The 19,417-nt window shown below is 43.9% G+C and overlaps 1 protein-coding gene across 4 annotated transcripts in view; it reads left to right on the forward strand.

Annotated features, from left to right (window-relative positions):
- The window catches only part of fam13a (family with sequence similarity 13 member A), a 228,579-nt gene that overhangs the window by 61,942 nt on the left and 147,220 nt on the right, over nt 1-19,417 (forward strand). For all 4 annotated transcript variants that reach the window (XM_041216175.1, XM_041216348.1, XM_041216260.1 and 1 more), the window contains exon 5: nt 14,238-14,385. In XM_041216175.1, the coding sequence (XP_041072109.1) occupies nt 14,238-14,385 (148 nt within the window). The remainder of the gene's footprint in view (nt 1-14,237; nt 14,386-19,417) is intronic.

Below are 19,417 nucleotides of genomic sequence, written 5' to 3' on the forward strand. Positions count from 1 at the left end.
ACAAAAACACTCGCACACACATACAAAAACACTCACACACATACAAAAACACACACACACACATACAAAAACACACACACAAACATACAAACACACACATACAAAAACACTTGCACACACATACAAAAACACTCACACACACATACAAGAACACTCACACACACATACAAAAACACTCATGCACACACATACAAAAACACACACACACATACAAAAACACTCACGCACACACATACAAAAACACACACACATACAAAAACATTCACGCACACACATACAAAATCACTCGCACACATACAAAAACACACACACACACATACAAAAACACTCACACACATACAAAAACACACACACACATACAAAAACACTCACACACACATACAAAAACATACACACATACACACACACATACACACACATACAAACACACACACACACATACACGCACACACACACACATACAAAAACCCACACACACATACAGAAACACACACACACACACATACAAAAACACACACATGCACACACACATACAAACACACACGTACAAAAACACACATACAAAAACACACACACGCGGACACTCTCTCACACACACACATGCTTTCACAGCCACACGCTCACATACACAAATACACACACACATCCTCATACACACACACATTACACACTGTCACACACACACACACTCTCACACACACTCACACACACACACATACACACTTAAACACTCACAATCATTTACATTCACACTCTCACAAACACTCACACACACATGCTCTAACACACACACAAACTTACACACACACACATGCTCTAACACACACAAACTCTTACACACACACACACACACACACACACAAAAGAGAAGAAGATATAACCATTTTTAGAAGAAAAAAATCAAGTGAATAGGAGAAGCTGACACAGGCATGATGGGCCAAATGGCCCCTTCCTGTGTTGTATATTCAATGTAAAGATCCGTTCTGCTTATGGAAATAAGTAAACCTGATTAAAACTATTGCTTTGTATATTCACTTGCTGTGACATCTCTCAGCTTAACGATCTGTACACCATTGGCCTCAATAGATGCTGCACGTACATGAGAATCATAGGTATTCAGTTAAGGTCACAAGAGGATACGGTTGTTACACCCTTGGATTACGCTATTGTGCTAGAAAATATAAAGCAGTATGAGTGAGCCCCTACAAAATTAAGCCTCTAGGACCACTAATTGAAGAGACTGGTATCACGGACACCATAAAGGTGTCTATACGGCTTTCTAGAAATTTATAACATGTAGCTCTCAAAGGGCATTAGAATGAGTAGAATGAATGTCAAGTTAGCCAAGGGTATTGGAAATTGGCTTTGAAATAAGAAGCAGAAGGTGGTGATAAATAAACAAGAAGCTCTCTGGAAGCCAATCATTGGGTGAGCCTTCAATGGTGCCCCACAATAGACTAATGAATAAGATCAAAGAAAGTGGATTCAGGGGGCAAATGGCTTCAAGACAGAAAGCATGTGGATAAAGGACAGCTATTCAGAGTGACAGAAGGTGGGGGAGTGGAGTTCCACAAGGATCAGTGTTGGGATCACTGCTGTTTACAATTTACATTAACAATTTGGACTTTGGAATCAAAAACACAATTTCTAAATTTGCAGATAACACCAAATTGGGCAGAAAGGCAATACTGAGGAAGACTGCAGCAAATTACAGGAGGATAATAATAAACTTGCAGAATGAGAAAATAATTGGCAAGTGAAGTTCCACGTTGATAAATGAGAGGCAGTACACTTTGGTCGGAAGAATAGGGAGGTCACTTATAACTTGGAAGGTTCAAATCTAGGTGGGGTAGAGGAACAAAGGAATCTTGGAGTACAAATACATCAGTCACTAAAGGTTGTGCCGCAGATTAGCGAGGCTATTAGAAAAAAACTAAACACTAGGCTTTATTTCTAAAGGGATAGAATTAAAGAGAAAGTTACGCCAAACCTGCTTTGAAACTTGGTTGGTCAACACTCATACAGTGTACAGTTTTGATTGCCATATTATAAAGAGGTTATACAGACACTGGAGAGGGTGCAGAGAAGACTTGCGATGCATATACACCTATCAGGAAACAATTGACAAGCTTCTCTCTTGAAAAAATAAGGCTGAGGGGAGACCTATCAAGGTCTTTAATCTTAAGAAAGGTTTTGCTAGAGTGGATAGGGAGAGAGTGTTTCCGCTTGTGGGGAAGAGCATAACTAGAGGCGATCAGTATAAGATAGTCACCAAGAAATCCAACAGGGAATTCAGAAGAAACTTCTTCACCACAAGAGCAATAAGAATGCAGAACGCGCTACTGCAGGGACTGGCTGAAGCAAATAGTATAGTTACATTTACGAGGAAGCTGGACAAGCAGATGAGGAAGAAGGGAATAGAGGGTTACAGTGATAGGTTTAGATGAAGAAAGATGGGAAGAGGCTCAAGTAGAGCATAAACACCAGGATGACTGGATGGGCCAAATGGCCTGTTTCTGTGCCATAAATCCTATGTAATTGTATGATGGAATTCTACAGGCATCTGTCTTGGGTTTCATTCTGCACATCCTATTCATAAACATGTGGAAAAATTTACATTTTAAGAATATTGTACACTTTCCTGATGATGCTAACCTGTGCAGGAAGCCAAGTAACTTGAGAGTTTGAAGTGTTTCCATTTGTCTGGACAGGAAAAATCAGGAATGGCAAATGGATTTTCATGCGAATCCATATAAGGAATCAGAACCAAAAAAAGTTGCATGCACTGGGTGGGGGAGATTATTAGCAAAATTTGCACACACTGGGGAGACCATTAGCAGAAGTGGCAAACCAGGGCAATTGAATCTGATTATCAACCATGCATTGAAACCGTTCAGTTCATATAGAGTAGTAATCGAGGCTAATTGTATGTTGGAATGCAACCACAGAGCCTTTGATTCCAAGTTGAAGTGGTGCTCGTGGTAAGGCCACATTTGAAATGCTGGGCGAAATGTTCCCAGCTCCGGTTGGCAGTGGGCATGTTTGGCAGTGTGAGTGGACAGTATGGCGAGAAGGCCAGGAATCAGTTTTACACTGTCGTGAAACCAGTTTGTGATCGTCCGCTCCACCCGTCAATGGGGCAGGCCGTGATTCTCACCGCCACACCTCAGAAACCTAATTTCAATACTTTAGCATCTCATTATAAGCCCTGCTCGCCGGAATCATCCCCACCACCCCCCCCCACCGACCCCACTGCCCCATGCTGGATCATCTGGGCATCACACCAACATGTTTCACAACTGTACATAAGCAACGTGCACCCGGTGAGCTGCACTTCACTCGGGTCTTTGAGGTTTGTTTGTCTACCTTGCTTCAGGCAACACTCCTGGTCATCAGCGTCAGGCTTCATGGGCAGCACCGCATCACTTTTACAGGAGCTCATGGGCAGATCTCTACCCACCAGACCAGCCGTAAGATAGGGGTGGCTTTTCAATGGCTGCAGGGCTAGGACTTGCTTGGGGAAGGGGGAAGGAGTGACCCAAAGCAAGGGAAGAGGCAGCAGAGTGAGGGCTGTACTGGGGAAGGGGGTTTCCCAGGGTGTTTGTGGGGGCACATGTTGATCTGTGCAAGTGACCTCAAATAGTGAGGGCTGAGGAAGCAGTCTCCAGAGGAGATGAGGCCAGATGGAGATGTGAGGGTTTGTGTGAGAGAGTGAGTGGTGATGTCCCTTGAGCTGGCAGTGAGTGAGATGCCATTGAATATGATGGGGTTGTGAGTATGTAAGTTTAGAGTGATGAGATGGTTGCCTTACCCTGGTGGCACGGATAAGATCATTTATCCTCTTTCTGCACTGGATGGCCAACCTCTTCTGTGCGGCACTGGCAGCGATCACCACTGCCACCGTCTCCCAAGCCAGAGTGGTGAGGTTGCTGGACCTCCTGCAGCCAGAGCGAGGGTAGAGGACATCATGGTGGGGCCTCCTAAAGGCATTCCACTGATGGGTCACTGAACTCTTCCTGGCTTTTAGGACACATGTCTCCACTGGAGCAGTCCTGGGCTGCAAGTATTGAGAACTGTGTGAGCGGCTGCAGTTTAAGTATGGCAGCCGGAGTGAGGAAACAGTGAAGGAATGGAACGGCGGGTGATTCAGAGACCGCTCGCCAGCGAGAAGGCGTGTTTCCCGTGGCTGCTTAATTAATGAGGTGGGAAGCGGACAAAGCTGCATGAAAACCCGCCATTGCGGCCAGCGGGTAAAACACCTTTTTTCACACTTGGTGCAAAATCTGGGACGATTCCGGCCATTGTCACAACCTTGGGCATCATCCCCTGTACAGGGCATTAAAGAATTGGGAGGGATTTGAGGGAGAAGGTTCAACCTAGCACATTGGACCCTAGGGCGGAAGGCTCAGAAACAATGAACTTTGGAAGGATCGAAGTTTAGGTATTCAGCAGAAACAGTTAATGTAAATGTGAGCAGACTTTTCAAGAATGATTTATCAGCAGAACGAGCGTACATAGCGCAGAGTTGATAAGTGGGAGATTAAAAGATTCCTCTCCAGAGTAGTTTATAGTGAGGGATGAGTGGGTGGATAAAGTAGATAAGTGTCTTGTTAAGAATAAGATTAAAGGTTATAATAATAAGTACAGGGGAGCTAAGCAAATGCTGTTTCTGAGATATTGAAACCATAAAGCAATATGACCTGGAAATTCAGGAACCAGGGATGGTGGGTTGCCTTCTGAGCTTTCAATGAATTCTGCTGGATCCACCAGGGAGATGGGGTGGGTGGGGCATGGGGATTCTGCTGTACAGGGCCAGCGGGTCGGAAACCCGGACAGACCCCCCACAGAACCCAAGAGGAAATGAAATTGAGGACAATCTGATTGTGTACTTTTTAACATAAAATTAAAGCCCTGGAATTAATTCACACCATTGGTTACTTTAGAGGAGCAGAGAGAAATGGTGAATTGAAACTCCTACCTCTGCTGGACACTTCCCTTGGGACAGAACATAAGGAACCAGGGCCAATGATACAGGAAATGATAACTAGTCTGCTCAAAGAGCAGACTTTGTAATGTAAACCTTTATTCTTTATTCCTAACTATTGAAGCCAAGCTTTTTGTTCCCCCAGCTGGGAAATAAGAAAAATAGAATGAGTTAAAACCATTCACATTACAAAGGATTACAGGGTGGCAAAATTGCTATTTAGTCATTCGCAGCTGCTGGATTAATCTCCCCGCCCTACACCACCTGCAGTAACTACAGTGCGAGGCTTCTGGCCCACTGTGAAGGAGGTTGGTGCAGGTAACTATGGCTTTACTGTAATAAACAAAACAAAAAAAAAATGCAGGATTTTCGTTTTGGAGGTACTGTTGGGAAGGGGTGGTTGTGTGAAATGTGTGCATTCCTTTTCAAACGTTTGTCAAACCCATGCTAAGTGGTTATCTGGTCATCGTCACAGTATGGGATCTTGCTGTGAGTAACTGGGCTACCATGGTTCCCTATGAGCGCACTTCAGTAGCACTTCATCGACAGTCAAACGCTTTGGGTGCCTGTGGTCATGAAAGGTGCTAGATAGGGTTAGGTAAAGTAAGATGGGAGGGATCATAAACACCAGCACAGACCAGTTGGGCCGAATAGACTGTGTCTGAGTCTGTGTGTGTGTGTGTGTGTGTGTGTGTGCCTGTGTGCGTGTCTGTGGTGTGTGTGTGCGTGCCTGTGCCTGCGTGTGCACGTGTGTGTGTGTCTGTGGTGTGTGTGCCTGTGTGTGTTCCTGTGCATGTGCATGTTAAGAATCCCAGAACAAAGCCTTCCAGTGATGAGAATGTACTCCAACGTTCACTTTTCTCTTTGGTCCTTGAGGAAAGGAGATGCTCTGGTAACTTCACCAAGTTATCAGTATGTGTTGTGAAATTGTGCGTCCCTGAAAGTGATTGGTGCTTTGGGATGCCTGAGGCTGTGAAAGACACTGTATAACTGGAACTTCTCCATTTGCTTGCCTGTCAATAGCAATTAACGAGAGGAACCAAACCTTGGACAGATGCTGCCAATTGGAAGGATTCAGTTTTGATCTCCCTTCCCATCCTCTGTGCTGGGTTATTAACCTCAGTATTACTACATGGAGCCACTTAACCTCCACTTGTGAAAATGGAAGCAGGCAGTAGTCAACCTGTGTTTAAACTGAAGGCTGACTGGATTTTAAGACATTTCAATGCAGTATGCTTAGATCACACTAAGAGCGCAGTGCACATTTCTGGTCTCCAACTTATAAAAAGGATACAGTGGGTGGAATTTTCCAGTCCCCCCACACCTCCCACGGCTGGTTTAATAATGGGCGGTGGGGGGGTTGGGGTGCAGAGCAACACGGCAAGAGCTAAAAATTCAGTTACCCGCTGGCATAAAATGACGGTGGGATCTTCCACTCCTGCCCGCCATGACGGGTCATGGTTTCTGCCAGAGGCCAGCGTGAAACTGATTTGCATCCCGCTAATTGGATGCAGATGAAGGCCCGATCGAAATCGCCAGACCGTCCCACTGTCCGCACCACCAGTGGAAAATCACTCCAGTCCAAAATACGTCTGGACCAAGGTAGCATGTACATATTGGCACTTGCCTGAAGAAGGCCTGGGGCAGCCTCCGGAGTTTGGGATGGAGGGGTCCAGCGATTGTGGACCCTGGAACATGCAACACTGGATGGGGAGAGCATCTAGCAGGTGGATTTTCGAGCTTCAGAGTGCTCCGGGAGATCCACCTTCTATGTTCAGGAGGATCGTCTTATACATTCAACAGTGGGTCAGTTATGCCTAGGTGCCTTTTAGAAATGGTGCCCGGACATGATGGCAGGATGTGAGCCATCCAGCCCATCCCGCCGCGCAATAGGTCAGAAAAACCCCGCTGCATATGTAATGAGGCCAGCGTGAATTCCCAGGGGCCTCCACAGCAGAAAACATTCTCTGTCCCCGCCAGTCCCAGAATAGAAATCTCCACCCTGAGGGACTGGAAAAGGGGCGATAAATATTTCCTAGGATAACACCAGTTCTGAGAGGATATACGTATCATGGAAGGCTGAACAAGCTGGGGCCCTTCTTGACAAAAGAGAAGGCTGAGGGGTGACCTGACAAACATCTTTAAAATTTTAGAAGTGTTTGACAGGGCAGTTAAGGAGAAGACATTTTCACTTGTGGGGGAGACCAAAACTAAGGCTTATAAATGTAAGATAGTCACCAATAAACTCAATAAGGAATTCAGGAGAAACCTGTTTACCCAAAAAGTGGTGTGAATGTGGAACTTGTTAACACAAGGAGGAGTTGAGATGAATAATGAAGGTATGTTTAAGGGGAAGCTTGATAAACACATGAGGGAGAAAGGAATAAGAGGCTATGCTGATAGAGTTGGATGAAGGCGATTGGGAGGAGGCTCATGTGGAGCATAAACACTGGCATAGGCCAGTTGGGTTGAATGATGGCTTCTCTGCTGTAGTTCTCTGTATTATTTTTCAGTTATGGCTGCAAAGTGTGTCAAATCAACATCTGTCTTTTAAATGTTTGAAAAGAGGGATTGAACTGACAGTATTATTTAGTCTCATATGTGATTGTCTATTATTAGAGCACTTGGTAATTATCTTCAAATGCCTAAGTGTTATACTGAAACCATTGCTGATGAGAGAACTAATGAATACTTCAGCAATCTAAGTCTCTGGTGATGCTTTCTAAATCAGAAACACATCAAGGAGAATGTGCAAACTGTCAAAAGTGTTGACTGGAGATATTTTGTAATTCTTTTTGGCCCACTCTCCAATTCTGAGTCAGAAGATTGTGGGCAAAAGAGCCGAACTCCAGAGATGAGCTGAGAATGTCTGCCCTTGACATCAAGGCAATATTTGATCCAGTATTGCATCAAGGAGGACTAGTAAAACTGGAGCCAATGGGAATCAGGGGGAAAACTCTGTTAGTTGGAGTCATACCTAGCACAAAGGAAGATGGTTGTGGTTGTTGGAGGTCAGTCATCTCAGTTCCAGAACATCGCTGCAGGAGTTCCTCAGGATAGTGTCCTAGGCCTAACCATCTTCAGCTGCTTCACCAATGACCTTCCTTCCACCATAAGGTCAGAAGTGGGGATGTTCACTGATGATTGCACAATGTTCAACACCATTCGTGACTCCTCCGACACTGAAGCAGTCCATGTCCAAATACAGCGAGACCTGGACAATATCCAGGTTGGGCTGACAGGTGGCAAGTATCATTCGCGCCAAACAAGCGTCACGCAATGATCATTTCCGGCAAGAGAGAATCTAACCATATAATTTTTTACTAATAATTATTTTAATCAGAAGCCTCGTAAAATTTCAAATAAAAGATGCGTATGGCATTTCTGTGTCAGTGGGAATTTTCATAAAATAGTATCTAAAGTTTACTATTATGATAAAGCCATCTACTGCCAAACACAACCATGGCACGAGAGCTGATAAACCAGTAGCACCTTCCAAACCTGTGATCTCTACCACCTAGAAGACAAGGTCAGCAGATACATGGGAACACCACCACCCTCCAAGCCACTCACCATCCTGACTTGGAAATATATTGCTGTTACTTAACTGTCGGTGGGTCAAAATCCTGGAACTCCGTCCCTAACAGCACTGTGGGTGTATCTACACCATATGGACTGTAGCAGTTCAGCAAGGCTCACCATCACATTCTCTAGGGGCAGTTAGGGATGGGCAATAAATGCTGGCCTAGCCAACAATGCCCACTTTCCATGAACAAGTTAAAAAATTGAAATTTACAGAAGATAATTGTACAAAATCTAGTATATTGAGAAGCAGGTTCATAATGGAGACTTCTGAAAGCACCCATGACTGAGAGGAATAATAACAATCACAGAAAGTGAACATTAGCCTTCCAGTTTACCTTTAAGCTCAGAGTTATGCCATTTGCCTCGGTGAGGTTTCGTGTCAGAAGCAGAGCCTTACAGAATTTACCCTATCGTGTATTTGCAAGTTATTTTATTTTCTCACCCTTTTTAAAACCTGAACAATCTTTAGTTTCATCTCTCTGTCTTCTTATGGGGAAGTGGCTCTCCTCTGCTCCCCCTTCTCCCCCAGTTCCACAAAACACATAACTCCCCAACTAAGGTACACACTGTCATGGTGATGAAGAGCAAACCTAGTTCTAGTTATCAATATTTCATTAATCATTTCAGTTATTGAAAGAATAATTGATTGCATTTAGTCCAAAAATAGAGCCTCTGAACTTCTCTGCCTGTTGAATTATGAATTCCATAATTAGAATGTTCCCTCAATATTGGTCTGTAAAAAGTTCCGTTTTTAGCTACTGTTCATTGTACCCCATGGGAGAAGAATAATTTGTTGTGAGGGAGATTTTTGCTTCACATTTTAATTTGATATTGCTCACTTTTCATTTCAGACATTCAAACATGGTCAAAATTTTGCTGCTTCGGAATGATCGATGTAGACCTCTGCATAATGCATTAGCCAGGCTGACCTCATTTGTCTCATTCAATTTATCTTCCTTCCAGGAGAACAGGAGACAGTCATTGAGCACCTACCCAAACAAAACACATTCCTTTAGATGTTTATCAGGCTTTCTTTTTCAATCAGCCATCCAAATGCCTTCTGAGATGGATGTTTATTCCCAAGGTTGTGAATGAGCAAACTGTGAATGAGCAAACCAGTTTGCTGGCTGATTAGGGGCTCAGAACCTGGAAGCAGTGAAGTGCAACTTTTCATTCAAAAGGAAGGAAGGCGTACATTTACAAAGCACCTTTCTTAACTTCAGAACGCCCCAAAGTACTTTACAGCTTCATTGCTGTAATTTAAGAAAGACAGCAGCCAATTTGGCGCAGCAAGCTCCCACAAACATCAGTGTAATGATGACCTAATTATCTGCTTTTTTTTTAACGATGTTGACTGGGGGATAAATATCGGTAGGATACTGAGGATAATTCCCCCCACTGTCCTTCAAAATAGTGCCATAGGATCTTTTCTGTCCATTCGAGAGGACCTTGGTTAACCTCTGGAAAGCTGTGGCATTGCTTGCATTTATATAGCATCTTTCATATTCTCGGGGAGACATGTAGTGATGATGTCACTGGACTGCTGATCCCGAGGCCCAGGCTAATGCTCTGGGGACAAGGGTTCAAATCCCCACCATGGCAGCTGGTGGCATTTAAATTCAATTAATAAATCTGAAATGTAAAGCTATTCTCTCAGTAATGGTGACCACAACTGTCATCGATTGTTGTAAAAACCCATCTGGTTCACTTATATCCTTTAGGGAAGGAAATCTGCCACCCTTATCTGGTCTGGCCTACATGTGACTCCAGACCCACAGCAATGTGGTTGACTATTAACTGTCCTCTGTAGTGGTCTAGCAAGCCACTCAGTTCAAGGGCAATTAGGGATGGACAACAAATGCTGGCCTTGCCTGTGACACCCACATCCCATGAAAAAATATAGTCAAAATACCTCAGGGCATCCCAAAGTGCTTTGCAATTGATGTATACTTCATTACTGTTGTTATGTAGGAAACACAGCAGCCAATTTGCACACAAAAAGTTCCCACAAGCAACGATATAATAGCTAGGTAATCTGTTTCTGTGATGTTGATTAAGGGATAAATAGTGGACAGGACACCAGATAGAACTATCCTGCTCTTCTTTGACTCACAGGATCTTTTGCATCCACCTGAGAGAGTAGATGGGGTCTCGGTTTAATGTCTCATCCGAAATGCAGCACCTCCCAACATTGCAGCCCTCCTTCAGTACTGCACTGGGAGTGTTAGCCTGGAGCGTTAGCCTGGATTACATGGCCAAATCTCTAAATTAATGCTGCTTCTAAGCCATGGTTGCCACTGTAATGATTGTTCTTTATGACTGTGGGCATGTACTGTTTGAATTGCTTCGCAGACTCATTCTGGTGCTATTCTTACTGTTGGGAGTGGAGATGATATTTTGCTAGGATGAAATTTAGTAATGAGTCCTGTTCTCACCCGACAATCCCTGGTTATTCGGTTGCAAAACAAAGGGGAGATAAAGCCCCAACGTCAATATCCAAGTGAGTTGAAGCTGAACTGTAAACATACAATGCTAAAGGGACTCAGTGGGATACAGAGAAACTCTGGTGGGGGAATCAAGAATGATGGGACATAATCTTAAAATTAGAGCTAGGAATTGAGAAATGAAATCAGGAAACTCTGTTTCCCACAAAGGCTGGAGTAAATCTGGAACTCGCTCCGCAAAAGGCTATGGATTCTAGGTCCAATGAAACATTTGAGACTGAGATGCTAGATTCTTGTTGGGCAAGGCTATCAAGGGTAATGTGGAAAAGGTGGCTAAATTGAGTTGAGGTACTGATCAACCATGGAAGAAACAAGAACTATCCACAATTTTTCACCTATTACAATTAAAATTGTAGGAACCATGAGGACCACGTGCCCAGATGTCCAATCTGTGGTGGAGAGCATCTCAGAAAGTTGTCCCTGAAATGCCCTACACAGTGACAATTTTAAATATATTAAGTATCATACATCCTCATGTACTCCCTGCCATCTTTTCCCATTATATATTCTGGAGCTCTGTAAACTGGTCACATTACAATTGCCTCCAACACTGAAGGCAGGCAGAGGTAACATTTTCAGTCCTGTTTGTTAGTTTGTTTGTCTTTTTTTTATTCATTCATGGGATGTGGGCATCACTGGCCTGACCAGCATTTGTTACCCATCCCTAATTGCCCTTCAGAAGGTGGTGGTGAGCCGCTTTCTTGAACCGTGGTGTTAGGAAGGGTGTTCGTGTAAACAATAAATCTCAGAAACTAACGACTGGATTTCAGCGAAGCTTGGTACACAGATAGGGTATGGCCCAAGGAAAAACTGATTAGTTTTTGGTGAAGAACAAAGAACAAAGAACAAAGAAAAGTACAGCGCTGGAACAGGCCCTTCAGCCCTCCAAGCCTGCGCCGATCATATTGCCCATCAACTAAAACATTTTGCACTTCCGGGGTCCGTATCCCTCTATTCCCATCCTATTCATGTATTTGTCAAGCTGCCTCTTAAACACCACTATCGTACCTGCTTCCACCACCTCCTCTGGCAGTGAATTCTAGACACTCACTACCCTCTGTGGAAAAATCTTGCCCCGCACATCTCCTCTATAGTTTTCTCCTCTCACCTTAAATCTATGTCCCCTAGTAATTGACTCTTCCACCCTGGGAAAAAGCTTCTGACTATCTACTCTGTCCATGCCACTCATAATTTTGTAAACTCCTATCAAGTCGCCCCTCAATCTCCGTCGCTCTGAGGTGGATCCAGATCGAGATCCTGGAACTTTTTAAAGCATCCGTTAATGTTGGGAGATGGGGTAAAATTTTTTAGAATATTGTGTGTTGGTTGATTTAGAATATTGTTGATTGTTTTAGAATGTTATGGATTATCTCAGCTGCTGTGGTGTAATTTGTCACAGCTGTTAAAACGTGAGCAGAATTTTCAGAGCAAATTGTTAGCTATGGGTATTTTTCAGCTTTGTAGTTACAGAGCATCAGCCAGGCAGGGAATAGCCTCAATAAACAGCTGTGCAATTGTAATATCATTCAGTTAACACAGTTTGGTGGAGGTCTACTGAATGACCTCTACACTTGTTACACCTTCCCTCCCTAGCAGAGGTGCTGCAGTGCAGGAGGACACACGTACACGGTGGCAAGTTTACATAGGCACCTCCTGTTATAAACATGGAAATAGAAATTTTATAATGGAGATATAAAAATAAGAACAGAATGTATGTACCTTCTCCCGATCTCCTGCCAAGGCAGTGGTGGGAGATTGGTAGAAACCCTCAGAGATGAAATGGAAATTGCTTTAAAATGTGGACTGAATTTTGTCTAATTCTACTTTGCCTGAAGACATGATCTTCAATATGTAACACCATGGCAGACTGATTTGTTATTGATAACATCCCTAGACCTACTTACTAAGTTTCATTATTTTATTGATGCAGATGGATATTACTGAGCGTGAGGAAAAATGATCTGAAGCTTAATGATTACAAGTATGGGACTGTACAAATGCTAAGTTAGGTTTAGGATAAGCCTATTTAGGAATTTCTCCTAGTGTATCCAGACTTGTCTATTCCATTGCTCTCTTAGATGGCCTCCAACTTCCACCCTCCATAAACTTAAGCTCATCCAGAAGTCATATCCTAAATTGCACCAAGTCATGTTCACCATCAAATCTCCGCTAGCTGACCTGCACCGGCCCCCGGTCCAGCATTGCCTCGGTGTTTAATATTCTCAAATCCCTCCAAGGCCTTGCACTGTCCTATCTCTGTCTCCTCTGCCAACTCCAGAAACTCTGAGAACCCAGCGTTCCTCCAGTTCTAGTCTCTTGTGCTTCCCCCCACATCCCCTCCGCACCATTCACCCCACACCATTAGCAGCTGTGCCTTCGGCTACCTGGCCCCTAAGCTATGAAATTCCTTCCCTAGACCTCTCCGCTTCTCTTCCTTTGTCTCTGCCTTTAAGGCAAATTTTAAAACCTACATCTTTGACTAGGCTTTGGGTCACCCATCCCAACATCTCCTCTAGATTGGTGTCAATTTTTGTCCAATTATGACCCTGTGAAGCGTTTTGGGACATTTTACTACATTCATGACAGGGAATAAATGCAAGTTGTCATACTCCTTTCTAATTAATGTGCTGTATAGAACCAGTTGTAGTGGCTCCGTTGTCTATACGCAGTAGAACAAGCAGAAAAGGCTAAGCTGTTTTACATGGGTGAGTCTGTGGGGAAGGTTTATTCTTCTTTTTGGTGGATAGTCTTTGCTTGGTGACAACAGTTGTCATGGCGATGGCAGGGTCTTGTGATCGAATCACATGATTTAAACTGGCGTGTTATTGTAGTGTGATGGAACTGCAGTGAGATAGGCATTTATTTCACTACTGGCTCCAGCAACCAGCATACCTTGGATACAGAGCGATGTCGTTATTACAGCTATTTAGGAAACATGATTGTTCCGATAAATGAATAATTTAATTAACTGTGTGTTACTTCAAACGTCATATTGCAATAAACACTTTTAAATCAGCTGACAAATGGGTAAGTAATGTGGCGATGATAATTATACAAGAAGGAAGAATTCTGTCTGTTCAGTTAACTGGTTAGTTTGGAGAAGCATTAAGCGGATAACTGGCATTCCGTTCTTTATTGTAACTTCTCCTTTTTCAACCTGGCAGCGTTTCCCCTGGTTTTGAAGGAATAAAGGAACAAAATATTTCCAATAAGCTCATGGCCACACTGCTGGAGAACTATGATGTCTTCTTCGAGAACGTTGACGAAATGGAAGCTCCACCTAAAGTCCAAACTCGAGTTATAACTGTGCAAGTAAGTGCAATTGATCTTGTAAGGGAGTTCCGAGACAAAGACAGGCTTGATTGTAGGTTATGCTGACAGGGTTAGATGGAATTCAGCGGGAGGAGGCTGGTGGGGAGTTGGGCTGAATGACCTGTTTCTATGATGAGTGTCAATCTGGTGTACAGGACCAGTTGTAGTCCCATCATCTGTATACCACAGCACATGTAGAAAACGCTAACCTATTTTACATGGATGAGTTTGTGGGATCATTTATTTTGTGGTTTTTATTGGTGCATAGTCTTTGCTTGCTGACAACAATTGTCATGGCAATCCACGACATTTACTGAGAATGCAGTAAAGTCCAAAGAAAGATTGATGGAAATGGCTCCTCATGTCTCCTGATATACTAAGTGCCCAGCACAAAAAAATCTGATAGGAGTGCTCGTGTGGCATAGTGGCTGTTGATGCCACGCCTTGAACTTAGGATTAATGTGATGAGGATCCCCCTGTCACTGATGGTAAGGCCACAAAGATGCCCTCAATTGGCAGCGAGCTGTGATTCTGAATCTGTGAGGCCTGGTTAGTGTTGGGAATGAGCCTGCCTTAGCTCAATGGAGGGTGCTCTTCAGAGCATGGTTTTAAGGCACTTTGGTTGTGGTAAAGTGGGGAGGGGTCTTTACATGGTCGCTGGATACACTGCAGCCTGCACAAGAAGATGGGGAGACTAGATACCTGAAATGGGAATGGTTGCCCACCTTGGTGAGCAGGTGACTTCACCAGAAGAGAATTATAAATTTAGGGACAAATATACTAACAGGAGTGGGTTAGCTTCGTGTAAAACCAAATGGTACAGAGCAATGGTCAGTAGCTTTCCTAACTCCTGAAACTAATCAGAGTTCACTCAACTCTGCTTCAATTGTGTCTTCATTTCAGATGTCACCCCTACTTAAAATTGTATAGCATTTTGACCTCCTACATCAACCATCTTAACATTTCGACTCCGTATGACTCTTCTTCAGTGCTAAAGAGAAGTAAAGATGAGATGAAATTTATCCTGTTTAAAGGGGTGGAGCAGGTGAAGCTGGATAGAAGGGCGGAGGTAAAGGAGAGATTGCCATAGATGTCATGGACAAAAGGACAAAGGGGTGTTAATTTTAATGGTACTGGCTAGAGGAGGTGGCATTAAGATCATTAAGAAAGCAGAATGTGATAATAGCAGGCCTATTATTATCATATTCTGATTTCTGACCTTAACGTCACCATCCGCACCTCCCCTAGCCAGTACCACTGTCATTAACAAAAACAGAATTACCTGGAAAAACTCAGCAGGTCTGGCAGCATCGGCGGAGAAGAAAAGAGTTGACGTTTCGAGTCCTCATGACCCTTCGACAGAACTTGAGTTCGAGTCCAAGAAAGAGTTGAAATATAAGCTGGTTTAAGGTGTGTGGGGGGGGGCGGAGAGAGAGAGAGAGAGAGAGAGAGAGAGAAGTGGAGGGGGTTGGTGTGGTTGTAGGGACAAACAAGCAGTGATAGAAGCAGATCATCAAAAGATGTCACCAACAATAGAACAAAAGAACACATAGGTGTTAAAGTTGGTGATATTATCTAAACGAATGTGCTAATTAAGAATGGATGGTAGGGCACTCAAGGTATAGCTCTAGTGGGGGTGGGGAGAGCATAAAAGATTTAAAAATATTTAAAAATAATGGAAATAGGTGGGAAAAGAAAAATCTATATAATTTATTGGAAAAAAACAAAAGGAAAGGGGAAGCAGAGAGGGGGTGGGGCTGGGGGAGGGAGCTCAAGACCTAAAGTGGTTGAATTCAATATTCAGTCCGGAAGGCTGTAAAGTGCCTAGTCGGAAGATGAGGTGTTGTTCCTCCAGTTTGCGTTGGGCTTCACCGGAACAATGCAGCAAGCCAAGGACAGACATGTAGGCAAGAGAGCAGGGTGGAGTGTTAAAATGGCAAGCGACAGGGAGGTTTGGGTCATTCTTGCAGACAGACCGCAGGTGTTCTGCAAAGCGGTCGCCCAGTTTACGTTTGGTCTCTCCAATGTAGAGGAGACCACATTGGGAGCAACGAATGCAGTAGACTAAGTTGGGGGAAATGCAAGTGAAATGCTGCTTCACTTGAAAGGAGTGTTTGGGCCCTTGGACGGTGAGGAGAGAGGAAGTGAAGGGGCAGGTGTTGCATCTTTTGCGTGGGCATGGGGTGGTGCCATAGGAGGGGGTTGAGGAGTAGGGGGTGATGGAGGAGTGGACCAGGGTGTCCCGGAGGGAGCGATCCCTACGGAATGCCGATAAGGGGGGTGAAGGGAAGATGTGTTTGGTGGTGGCATCATGTTGGAGTTGGCGGAAATGGCGGAGGATGATCCTTTGAATGCGGAGGATGGTGGGGTGATAAGTGAGGACAAGGGGGACCCTATCATGCTCTCTTGCCCACATGTCTGTCCTTGGCTTGCTGCATTGTTCCAGTGAAGCCCAACGCAAACTGGAGGAACAACACCTCATCTTCCGACTAGGCACTTTACAGCCTTCCGGACTGAATATTGAATTCAACAACTTTAGCTCTTGAGCTTCCTCCCCCATCCCCACCCCCTTTCTGCTTCCCCCTTCCTTTTGTTTTTTTCCAATAAATTATATAGATTTTTCTTTTCCCACCTATTTCCATTATTTTTAAATATTTTTAAATCTTTTATGCTCTCCCCACCCCCACTAGAGCTATACCTTGAGTGCCCTACCATCCATTCTTAATTAGCACATTCGTTTAGATAATATCACCAACTTTAACACCTATGTGTTCTTTTGTTCTATTGTTGGTGACATCTTTTGATGATCTGCTTCTATCACTGCTTGTTTGTCCCTACAACCACACCAACCCCCTCCACTTCTCTCTCTCTCTCTCTCCGCCCCCCCCACACACCTTAAACCAGCTTATATTTCAACTCTTTCTTGGACTCGAACTCAAGTTCTGTCGAAGGGTCATGAGGACTCGAAACGTCAACTCTTTTCTTCTCCGCCGATGCTGCCAGACCTGCTGAGTTTTTCCAGGTAATTCTGTTCTTGTTTTGGATTTCCAGCATCTGCAGTTTTTTGTTTTTACCACTGTCATTAACACCCCTTTGCCATTTTGTCCATGATATCTCTGGCAATCTCTCCTTTGCCTCCACCTATCACTGGCCTTCTACCCAGCTTCAACTGCTCCACTTAAACAGTATAAATGTCATCACATCTTTACTTCCCTTTAGCTCTGAAGAAGAGTCATATGGACTCGAAACGTTAACTGTGTGTTTTCTCTCCACAGATGTTGTTAGACCTGCTGAGCTTTTCCAGCATTTTCTGCTTTTGTTTCAGATTTCCATTATTTGTTTTTATCAACCATCTTATGTTGCTTGTGGTGAGATTGTCCAAATAACATGGGCTATGCTATGGAATTGCATTCGCTATCACATGGCAAAGATCTGAGTCATTAGTGGGGGAGACTTTCATTCAGTTTACCTGGGTTAAATTTGAATCCAGATGTCCAGCAGAAAGCCATCACTATGTCATATGCATTCCCAATTCTTTACTGGGAAAGAATGAGGTCAGGAGAGTGAGGTTAATGATATTAAACTGTGAAAATAGACACGGTCACTTAATGTTACCAGGTTGCTTTCAAGAAGTTAATCAATCTTCCTACTTCATTCTTTCAAGCTTTGTAATTAAGCTATGCTCCACGAATTACCTATCATGTGTGGATTCTGAAATCTCCTGACTGCAGCATCAATCAGTAGTTAGCCAATTAGGATTCATTACAACCTCTTACATCCTTATTTGGTAATGCTTTTAAACAAGGCTTCTTAAAAGGGAAAGCGAAAAGAAAATCTTAATAGGAGCAGGAGGAGGCAGTTCAGCCTCTCTCACCTGTTTCACCATTCAGATTGATCATGACAGATCTGTACCATGACTCCTTTCTTCCATTTCCCTCAATACCGGGGTCAAAATCCTGGAACTCCCTCCCAAACAGCACCCTGGGCGTACCTACACCACATGGATTGCAGCTGTTCAAGAAGGGATTTCACCACCACCTTCTCATGGGCCATGAGGGATGGGCCACAGATGCTAGCCCAGCCAGCGAGCCACACCCCCTGAAAAAATAATTTTTTTTAAAAACTTCCTCTAACAGAAATCTATCCATTTCAGGGTTGGGAATTTCTGACCGCTCCTTGCAGCCAGTCCTTGTCCTTGGACCTACTTCTGCCATTGGCTGTCCGGTCAGGTGTAGCCCTGAAACGTCGGGTCTCGGGGCCATACCGAAAGAAAGCATCAGGCACTGTGCCTGGCGGCGGCGGCGTTCCACAGTTGCATTGTGAAGGTAGCATGTGCCAATTCTTTCCGCTTGGCTTTGGTGTTGGGTAGCCAAGCTTCTTCACTGGATTCCGGGTACAGGAGCGCTGTGATAAATCCAGGAGCTGGAACTGAGCAAAAATATATTGAGGCACAGAGATCAGCCAGAGCCTGAGTGCAGTGAAAAGCATGTAAGAAAGAAAGATTTGCATTTCCGCAGTGTCTTTCCCTACCTCAGGATGTCCTAAAGAGCTTGATAGCCATTTAAGTGAGGCCATTGCTTACTGTTCATAACACCACAATAATGGAAAGATGTGATCACACTAAAGAGGGTACGGAGTAGATTTACAAGGAAGGTGCCAGGGATGGAGAATTTTAACTGTGGGATAAGTTTGGATAGGCAGCTTTCTTTGGAACAGAGGAGACCGAGTGGAGATTTAACTGAGCTGTACAAAATGAAGAGGGTCCTGGATGGAGTGGATATGAAGGACCTATTTCCTTTAGAGATGTCAATAGCCAGTGGAACATAGATTTAAAGTAATTGGCAGAAGGATTAGAGGGCAGTTGAAGAGAAATGTTTTCTCCAAGAAGGTGGTGTGCATCTGGAATTTACTGCCTGAAAGGGAGGTAAAGGTAGAAACCCTTGTCACATTTAAAAACTACAGAGATATGTGCATGAAGTATAGTAACCTACAGGGCTCCTGGCAAGAGCAGGATTAGACGTGGCTAGCTCTT

Source organism: Carcharodon carcharias, chromosome 1 (assembly GCF_017639515.1).
Source record: "Carcharodon carcharias isolate sCarCar2 chromosome 1, sCarCar2.pri, whole genome shotgun sequence".
NCBI classification, from domain to species: domain Eukaryota; kingdom Metazoa; phylum Chordata; class Chondrichthyes; order Lamniformes; family Lamnidae; genus Carcharodon; species Carcharodon carcharias.